We start from the raw sequence: 11,006 nt of genomic DNA on the forward strand, positions 1-11,006 counted from the left end.
ACGAACCAAGACAAATTTTATTTTTGCAAATAAACATAAACAATACATAACTATATAGAGGTATACCTATACAAATGATGTTGTATACCCTGTATAATTTGTTCACTATTCCACAAAAAAATTCTACTATCAGCCCCTCTTTCTTATCCACATCCAAGTCCCTGCTCGTATTTACATATAAAAGAAGTTAAGAAACTATATACAAGTCTTTTGGCTTCTTGTATACTGCACAAAATTTGGATGTGTGCATCTGCGTTTAACTAACAAAAGATTAATTAAGTTGTATGTAAGGGGGTTTGTATGAGGGAATGGAAAACAATACAAGAAGGGCTAGTATTTTCATTGGAAGTTTCATACCTAAATGTACTTGGTGCCAATACGAATAACCTCAACATATCCAACTTCATCATGTAGGCCAATGTCTATCACCCGATCAAACCTGCCAAAAATTTCCCGAGTAAACGAAATCCAACTTAGCTTGCATCAACTTAAAGGTTTTAAACAAAGATAAAACCTTGTAATAAAAAGAACCCATTATACGCTATTCATCAAGTGATCGCGTAAACCCTTGAAACACATAGATCAGGAACATATGTTAAAACAAAAAGTAAGGCGGTTCAAAAAAATTAAAAAGTATGAATGTTATCAACACAATCTAGTTAAATATACCTTTGTGTTCACTGGCTCAACTATTTGCCCTTTTTTATTCGACTCAAGTATTTGTATCACAATGCTGAAAATAAAAACAACCCATTAAACCTATTCATCAAGTTACATCAGAAAATACATAACTAATAGAGTACTCTACAAATAAATAAATTAAATTAGTGTAAAATAAAATATAAAATTGATAATACATGAATATCCTCCATTGTTGATGTATCCCCAAAAAACTATGGAGAGAATGGAACATGGAGATGGTTTCCAATGAAAAAACGACAATGGTTGTAGTGGTGAATACAAAGACGATGGAGGCAGAGACCCGGTTGGTGGAGGTTGGCGATGTTAGACAACATATTTACAACCAACCCAAAGATAACTAAAGATGATGGCGATCGATGTTTTTAGGGTTTTGTTTAGGTTGGGGTATTGGAAGAGAACACAAATTATAGAGGCCTTGGTTACCTTTGGTGACTGCCGTCGAGGTGGGGGTTCTTGAAAGGGTGTTTGAATGTGTGTGAGAGGAGAAAATATTGATTATAGATAATCTCCATTTGTTTATTCGGGTGTCTGAATGTGTGTGAGATAAAATAGAGACCTGTTTGACCCGTTTAAAAGTTGACTTTTTATTTAAATGGTTGAGATCAATTCTTTAATTGAATTTAAATTGCTGAGATTACAAAAAAACTTTATTTTTTTCTCACTTTTGTGGGAGCCATATATATAATAGGGGTGAGATAATTTGAGACCACCTCTTATTTTAGGACTAACTAGGAGCATTGATTTTTGTACACCATCATGATCTACTACGATATACAAGACTTTTTTGTAAAAACACTAAGACTTTCCGGCGATGGATCCATAGAAAAATCATGTGTAAGTTACTTACACATCCGTAACTTACACACTAACTTACACATGTGTAAGTGTGTAAGTTAACTTACACATGATTTTTCTGTGGGCCCGTCGCTTGAAAGTCTTAGTGTTTTTACAAAAAAGTCTTGTATATCATAGTAGATCATGATGGTGGTGTGTAACTTACGAAAATCAATGGTCCTTTTTTGGACTTTTTTTAGTTGGTCTCGAATTATCTTTTCCATATATATATATATATATATATATATATATATATATAATATAATAGGCTTGGATTGGGTTTACAAATATTACCCCTTATTTTCGAATCACGATACAAAGTTCTCAAGCGAAATCCATTTAATATATAAATTAAGAAATTGATCTTTCAATTGCTTAACAATCAGCGAAACCCATTTAAAACTATCTACAAACGATCTAGACTTATATAATCATAAAATTCAATTATTTTTTCTTTTAAAAGAGGTAGCAATTTAATGATTTTCTGTTTATATTAATACTTAACACGTATCTTATAAAAAGTTAATGGTTGTTTATACTCTTACCATAAAATTTACAGTGGTAGTCCAAAGATAAAGACTCTCAAAACATTGAAATTCTATTTTGTAAACTTTTAATTTAATGACATATCCAATCCATTAATCTAATCGGTTTAGATTGGTCTCAACTTGTCATTTGTCAGCATAATACACGATGAACAAATTTGATCGCCCACTCGATAATCATAAACCAAAAAAATGGCACGATTGATAACTAATGAATTTTCATACGAAAACACTAATGGATTGTATACGTAAAAAGTTATAATCAAAACTTTATATATCTTGTTGATAGCCAAAACGTGGATTTGTCTATGACTCTATGTTTATCAATCAACATTCTAAAAATGATTTTATTGTCCAATATAAAACTTAATTACCTACGTTTGAAAAAAATCATGAATGTTGAAATTGAATCGATCTTAATATCAAATCAAGCCATCAGGATGTACCAACTTATACATAGGCTAGATAGAATTGTGTAATCTCTTTAATTTGTAATTAAAATGAGAAATTCAAAAATGACATTCATAAAAAAGAAAAACTATCAAAATTTATGACACATAACGATCAAGTTTATACATATCAAAAATTTCGTTAAGATGCATTAAATAATTGTATATTTACCTGGACGAGCTTTTAATAAAAAAAAAGTAAAACAATCTTATGCAAATTAAATAAAACTCACAAAACTTCATTTAGCATTTCATAAACTTATTAAATATAAAGTCTTCATTTATTTTGACCTTAATATTTTTAACGGCCAAGTAAGTAGTGGGAAGGTCAAACACGAATATATGTCCAAAACAAGGGGTAATATTGTAAACCCAAAAGACTCCATAAATACGTCTCACTGGAAACTCAAACAGTAAAAAAGAACCTGTTCAAAAACATCACAAAACAGTCTTTACTCACACACAGCTCCACACTGGATTTCCTGCTTCTTCTTTACATTTCATTTCATTTCATTTCACTATATATATATATTGGTACAATTCACTTCTTCATATGCAAAGCATCTTCTTTACATACACTAGGTAACATTAATCAATAATCATAATCTTCATTTTTTCTTTTTATATTCATGATTAGCTTGTTTTCGAACATGATATGTATGTGAACATTATTATTGTGTGTTATGACTTAGAATACTGTTATTGTTTTTTTGTTACTTTTATTATTGCTTACTTTGTATTTTTGTGTTACATTGAACCGTCTTTTCAACTATTTATTATATTTGTTTTCAATACATCCAACTTGTGTTTATTGGGCCAACAAACATGTAGCAAAATCTCATTAATTTTATTATTGTTGTATGATATATACATTTTATGTAACATATAATTTTTTTTATGTTTCCATGTATGTAACATTGTAACTTGTAAATGACTTTTAATAAAAAGGCAATTTTTATGCAACATAGATTTTTTTAGTGCATTAAGTTCATCCACCCGGGTTCGAGTTTATTTGGAAGATGTGGTTTCCATTCCTACGCATTCAGGGTAATTTAGGAATAATTTGCCTGTTAAAAAAACACGCGATTAAAGTTTATTTTATAATGTTTTTTAAAAGTTGGTTTACTACATATAATGACAATATTCGTAGAATGTCGTTGTGTTTTAGCTCGAGGATAAACATGTACCTGTGTTTATTGGCCCAAAATGTAATAAAACTTCATCAACTCGACGTTGTATAAAATAATTAAACTGTTTTTTTTAATGTAATATTTCGGAAACAAAGTTAGGAATGATATATGTAAGTGACAAGTGATGACGCGACGAGTCATATCACCATTGTACTTAATTACATATGAAACGGCCACACGTTACACGTTTGTTATGTAAAAGGTTCATTAAAAAAAGTTCATTACATACAATGACGAGATGAAATTTTGTCACATTTGGTGTTAGGGATCACACATTGATGTTAATATGGAGTTTGTTTTCGATGACTGGTGGACAATGCACGATTCGAAGGTTTGATTGTCTGTGACAGAATTAGTAATGTCATTTCGGCATTAAATCAAAAGGTATAATCACAAAAGTTGTTCAACTCTACTGTCATGTCACTTGAAATCATTCATAGAAATTGTGAAACTAATATTTATCTATTTTATTTCAATTATGTGTTGAATTTGTCATTTTGTATATTTACATATAATTCATAAGCAGTGTGTGGGGATACTAAATAGAAGACCTTGTTGTATTTGGGGCCAATAGATGAAGGTAAGCTGGATGTCATCTTTTTGTTTTCTTTAGAACAAGTTACATTGTGTGATTGTTTGTTTGTGTTGTACATGTGCTCCAAACAGTCTACTTTTCCGCTTAAGACTTTGAGAGATTTTGTACTTTTTGTATTTATTTGCTTAGAGTTTTGCAGTTTTGGAATATTTATACAACACTTGGCTAAACATCATCCCCCACCAAGTCAATTTTTAAGCATTTTACATGCATTGTAAAAGAGTAAAAAACATGAATATCAATTTTTTAAGTATCTACCTTCATGGAAGTTTCAACTTATTGGGGTCACTGGCACCCGTCTAAAATTTCTTGAATCGCTTATTAAATAGGTGGTTTGCTTGTTCCATGGATCTTTGGGGTATTTGTGGAGTCCCGGATTTGCCTGTCAGGTCAACAAAGTTGGCCCGGATGGGCTCGTGCAGATGAAATTTACTTGTTTACGCCAAAATAAAGTTAACATGTAGTTCATTGTAACGTCAACATTTCTATATAGGTATACAATGTATCATAACTAAATACAATTTACAATAGGAAAGGGTATCAGGATATGTAAAGATGACAAATTATTCATAAAAACTGTTGATGATATAGTGTATTTAGTTATTGTTCAAAAATTTTTTTCCTCAATTTTTGGAGGTATTCAATACATATACATAATGCTATATCACAACTAGAATTGTCTACTTATACATTGATGAGTATCTAACTTGGTGGTGGGGGGTAGAATGTCACAAACACAATAATGCATATTGGATTTCTTGTTAATTTTCCATATAAAGCAATATATGCATGTATTTACAGACAGCATGCATAGATATAGTATATTCATAAGCATTAGTATTATCTTATATTACAGGAAACATTGAGTAAAGAAGTGAACATGGGAAAGATGGAGAAGATCGTTGTTGCTGTTAAAGCGTCTAAGGAAATCCCAAAAACCGCTTTGGTTTGGGCCTTGACTCATGTGGTTCAACCAGGACATTGTATTACATTGCTTGTGGTTAGCCCTGCACAAAGTTCGGGTAATATGCTTGTTTTTAATGGTTTACTAGCATTAATGATCATAAGTTGCATGACCAAATTTTTTTTTTTAGGCTAGCCAATGATTTAAGCTTTTGTTGCATGTTGATTGTGTTTACTGAAAAGGGTTGTGTTACATTTGAAATTCGGAAAAACAGGGCGAATTTTATGTTGTATGAGTGTACTATATTTAACTACTATTATGGTTTCTTACAAGGGTAGTCCTCAAAAGAAGTCACATAAACTTTCAACAAAAACACGGTTGAGTCATTGAATAAGTATTGTGTATAATAAAGTCACTCAACTAAGTGATTCTTATTCAAAAGTGTACTGATTAACTACAAACCGTTTACAATGTCTGATAAAAACCTGGTTCCATATAACATAATAGAATACAGTTCACAAAACAGATAAAATCCTGTCTAGCCATTAAGATATATACTTTTGAATTAATTTTTTTGGGGTAAGTGACAGTAAACACACAAATTGTTCAGTCACTTAACTGCATCTTTGTTGGTAGTTAACTCAAAGTTTTTTTTGAATAAAAAAGGATGCCATAGGATATATTTTCTTTACGATATGTATAAATAGTTCTTTTGCTCTTCATAGGTAGAAAATTATGGGGTTTTCCAAGATTTTCTGGAGACTGTGCTAGTATACCCAAGAAGTCGAATTTAGGAACTAGTGCAGAACAGAAAGATGATATTACTGATACTTGCTCTCAAATGATTCTTCAGCTTCATGATGTATATGATCCAAATAAGGTAAATGATAATTTTGATAATCCATGTTGCCTAATGATTCTTAATCATCATCTTGATTGCCATAACTGTTTTCTGAGTTTTTTTTATTGTAGGTAAACATGAAGATAAAAGTTGTATCTGGAACACAATGTGGGATAGTTGCTGCAGAGGCTAAAAAGTTCAATGCTAGTTGGGTTATTTTGGACAAGTAATATTTTGATGTTCATATTATAATGTTTTTTATGATAGTTTTCGATATTTTTGGTTTTACTTACTTTATTGGTATGTATTTTTCTTGTAGAAAGCTTAAAAATGAACAGAAGTCATGTATGGAAGAACTGCAATGCAACGTTGTCATAATGAAGAAATCGCAACCAAAAGTTCTTAGGCTAAATTTAGTTGGATCTCCTAAAAAGGACTCTAAAGCGAAGTCTCCATTACTATCCGAGGCAGAAAAATCATCTAAGAAACATGAAATTAAGAAAGTAAACCATAAGTCATCGGTAGTTTCTGCTCAAAAACAGGTTAGCACTCCAACAAGTAGTCCTGAGGTATTTACTACAACCGAACCTGGAACTTCATCTGTATCGAGTTCTGATCCGGGCACTTCACCGTTTTCTGTCCCTGCAACCGAAGTTTCTGAGAAGAAAGAATCTTTTACAAGAAAAGATGATGAAGATCTCACCGAATCAAGTTCGGACTCTGAAAGGGAGAACCTTTCATCAACTTCCTCTAGCTTGAGATTTCAACCGTGGGTAGCTGACATGATTACTTCAAGTTGTCGATCTTCGCAAGCTTACACCACATTAAGTAAAGGGTTTCTTGGAAAGTTCTCTAAACTTGGTCATGGGTCTGACACGGAGTATAGTGGGAGTCTTAGAGAAGCAATATCGTTGTCACGAAATGCACCATCGGGTCCACCTCCTTTATGCTCAATATGCTTACACAAAGCACCCATAGTTGGAAAACCGCCTAGGTGGTTCACCTTTTCTGAACTGGAGCTTGCTACTGGTGGATTCTCGAAAGCTAATTTTTTGGCAGAAGGAGGTTTTGGGTCGGTACACAGAGGGGTACTTCCTGATGGGCAGGCAGTTGCTGTCAAACAACATAAACTGGCAAGTTCTCAAGGTGATCAGGAATTTTGCTCTGAAGTTGAGGTGCTAAGCTGTGCTCAGCATCGAAATGTTGTTATGTTGATTGGATTTTGTATTGAAGATGGAAGGAGGTTGTTGGTTTATGAATACATATGCAACAAATCATTGGATTTTCATCTTTATGGTGAGTACTATACTAAAAATTCCATGTAACATGCTAGATGTGTCAATGTCAAACCATTTACTTATAGATCGGTTTTGGTTTTATTTTAATTTATAATAGGTCAGATAACTATAAAGGAAACGAATTGAAGGGGTTAAACATGTTGAATATCATAATTCATACAAAGGATCAATGCATAAAAAGTGTCTTAAAGTGCTTTACCGTATAAATCATATAAAAAGCTTAAAGAAACTACTAAGAAAAGTTAATGCAGGTCAGCCCGACTCTTTTTGACCCGCTTTATGAAGTTCCCATTACCCATCTTGACTTGTTGCCACCCTAACTACACTGTACATTTTCCCAACTTTATGATATACTGTACACACCACCTGCTGGATTTACTTTAGATTGCAGAACTTTGCTCCATGTAGTGGTTTCGAGATAGGGAGAAACTAGAAGTATATTTTACATGTAGTTACTATATTGATGATTGGAGGGCTACTTTATATGACCTACTTTGTGGTGTTTCAGGACGTCATCAAGTTCCGTTAGAGTGGTCTGCGCGCCAAAAAATTGCTGTTGGTGCTGCTCGAGGACTACGATATCTTCATGAAGAATGCAGAGTTGGTTGCATTGTGCATCGTGATGTGCGGCCAAACAACATCCTTGTAACTCATGATTTTGAACCTATGGTATTTACCTTGTATATCTAGAAACTGTTAAATGGGTCAAGTCTCTCAACTGTGGCTGTGGGGGGTAATGGGTCAAAAGTCAAAACAGGTCACTTGTAGTACATGTTATAATGGTCTGCGTCAGGTTGGTTGTCCATTGAACACTTTGTCCATTTGCAAAAGTTTACATACAAATGATTCATTAATCATTCTTTAGGAATCTCTTTACTAAAAAACATCATTTTTTTTAATTTTCAAGGTTGGGGATTTTGGGCTAGCGAGGTGGCAGCCTGATGGAGAAACAGGCGAATCAACTCGAGTGATTGGAACATTTGGGTAAGTTACTAATGCCTTCACTCCCGTGCCCGTTTGCACCATCTTTGAAATCTTGTTAATATGATCATCTATATCTGGTTTAGATATCTAGCTCCGGAATATGCCGAAAGTGGGCAGATCACTGAAAAGGCTGATGTATATTCGTTTGGGGTTGTGTTGGTGGAGCTTGTTTCTGGACGAAAAGCAGTGGATCTTAACCGGCCTAGGGGACAACAATGCCTCACTGAATGGGTGAGTTTCAACTGTCTATATATTAGGAGGTCGTATTTGTTTGAATTTAGGTTAACTTGACCCACCAGTTGGAAATTTTCAAGAAACAACAGTGTTTTTGAGAATGCAAGTACAAAAAAACATTATTAGAAGAATTACAATATTGTCTTGTAAGCACGACGATTTAAGAACTTCTATGCATTTGAATACTCTTGGGTGATGTTTGACTCATTTTACCTATTTCATTCTGAGCTAATTTTTTTCTTTGAATTTTGCCTAAGTAGTTGAAAAAACATAAAATTGACTCATTAAGCAATTAGTTCATATTCTCACCTTTGGTTTGACAGTTATAAATGCTTGTTCATGATTTGTAGGCGCGCCCATTGTTGGAAGAAGATGCCATTGATGAGTTAATTGACCCACGGCTAGGAAATTGTTATTCAGAAGATGAGGTTCATTGTATGTTGCAAGCTGCGTCTCTATGCATTAAAAGGGACCCTCACTTACGGCCTCGCATGTCACAGGTCATTCCCTTTCAGAAGCTTTTATTCACATTTTGAACATTTAAGTGGAAACAGAAGTTGAATGGGCTAAACCGCAAAATGTTAATACCCCAAAGTGATAATAATTTAATCCAAGCTTAAGGCAAATTGGCAAACTATGGTCATCTTTCTCACTTAAGGTGATATCAACTGATTTACTTATGGGTGGGTGGATTTGGGTCATCTTTTAACTCTAATGATTAGGACAAAAAGTTAGCTACAAAGAATCAGGCCAGATGTTCAAAACAGGTTGAAAGTTGTTCAAAATGTACATTTGTTCATACAACTTGCTAAATCGCTTCATTTAGGTCACCTGACTAAACCGTTTTGACCCATGCTAATAATGTACCTGACCAACGCAATCGACAGTCAACTGTCATACTAATTACTTTAAAAAAAACAAACACACACACATGAACCGTTCTAGTTGTTTGTGCATTTAAGTTGTTCGTTGATGGTATTTCATTCCTAAATGTTAATATTGGAATAAAGGTGCTACGCATACTCGAGGGTGACTTCATCATGGAATCAAGTTATGTATCGTCACCAAGGTGTGAGGTGAGTAACCGAAGTGATAGGAGCTGGAGTGATCAGCCACAATACAACAGTTCTCCTTTAAGTAAGCCCTTGGAAAGATTCAGCGGCAAGCATTCAATGGACTCGAGCATGCCATCTTGTTGGAAAACAGAAAGAACTTGATGTAAGAATGTATCCTATCGATGTTATCTATAGTTTTTAGGATATATTTTTGGCAGATGCATTTCCTTCAGAGGAAGGCAATCAAATTTATATTAGAAGTTTTTGATATGATCTACTGTTAGTGTAGTACTATATTATCACAATCTTAAAAGGTTGATACTAGCTAGTAAAGATCCATATGCTGGTCAGATGAACATCCATACTATCTATAAATTGGTTTTATTGTTTCACATGACAATGTGGCAGCATAAACATAACCACATAGCCATATCAAATATTTAGGCTAAAATGCAATTTTAAAACCCCAACCCGTCAGGTTCGGCCATACAAACCTGTGCTTATTCATTTATTGTCTAAATAAGAAATGATCCCTATGTTTAATTAGGGTGGGGATTCTCTCAAGTTATTTCTAACTTGAAGGGTCAAGTTAAGTCAATCTCGACCTTTTGATCAAAATTAAAGGACAAGATTCAAAGTTAATTTTTGAATCTTGTCCCTTGATTTTAATTCAATGATCAAGATTCAAAGATTTATTGAGAGAATCCCCACCCGTTTAATTAACATAAGACTATAAGCAACCTGACATCCTTTGGGACACGGCCAATCACTTTGTTTGAGCATTAAAACTGGCCAGATTATCATTATCAGAACCGGTTAGCTATCATTTTAAAACCAGCCAGTATACAATTATCTACTTCGTAAACCTTCAGATCAAATAACTTGAGTGGGTTACAACAGCTGAATATAAGCTTTGACGACGTTCCGTCAATCAATTTATTGCTTTGGATCCACTCGACAAAGAGATGCTTTAGAATGGCCGACTCTAACCAAAATGAAAATTTTACAATCACAGGGTTGAAATCGTCAACAGAAAGATCATGGGAGTTGCAGTGGCTTTACACGACTACAAATTGAAATTATCATTACACTTGCAATTTTACACTAAAAAAAAAGATCATACCCGTTGGTTTGTGTTTAGACTATCTTGACAAACCCTTTGACCTCTCAATCCCATAAAATCAAGTTATGTGGCATCACCAAGGTGTAAACTACAGTGCCTAACCAAAGTGATAGGAGCTGGCCAATCAGGCACACAACAGCTCTTCCTTAAGTCGCTGGAAAGACCAAGCGACAAGCTTTCAGTGGACTCGAGTAGTCGCCACTTTGCCAGCCATTAAAACTGGCTATCTAACTTTTATAACATGATACATGC

General features: G+C 33.7%; 1 protein-coding gene across 1 annotated transcript; it reads left to right on the forward strand.

Annotated features, from left to right (window-relative positions):
• Positions 1-4,012: 4,012 nt before the first annotated feature.
• Positions 4,013-9,981, forward strand: LOC122608463 (inactive protein kinase SELMODRAFT_444075-like). The gene is made up of 11 exons (XM_043781571.1): positions 4,013-4,104; positions 4,247-4,300; positions 5,172-5,337; positions 5,945-6,099; positions 6,192-6,286; positions 6,380-7,356; positions 7,867-8,027; positions 8,266-8,342; positions 8,426-8,573; positions 8,927-9,076; positions 9,587-9,981. The coding sequence occupies exons 2-11, from the start codon at positions 4,295-4,297 to the stop codon at positions 9,791-9,793; spliced, it is 2,142 nt and encodes a 713-aa protein (XP_043637506.1). The 5' UTR covers positions 4,013-4,104; positions 4,247-4,294; the 3' UTR covers positions 9,794-9,981.
• The last annotated feature ends 1,025 nt before the right edge of the window (positions 9,982-11,006 follow it).

The sequence above is a fragment of the Erigeron canadensis genome, chromosome 7, assembly GCF_010389155.1.
Source record: "Erigeron canadensis isolate Cc75 chromosome 7, C_canadensis_v1, whole genome shotgun sequence".
NCBI lineage: Eukaryota > Viridiplantae > Streptophyta > Magnoliopsida > Asterales > Asteraceae > Erigeron > Erigeron canadensis.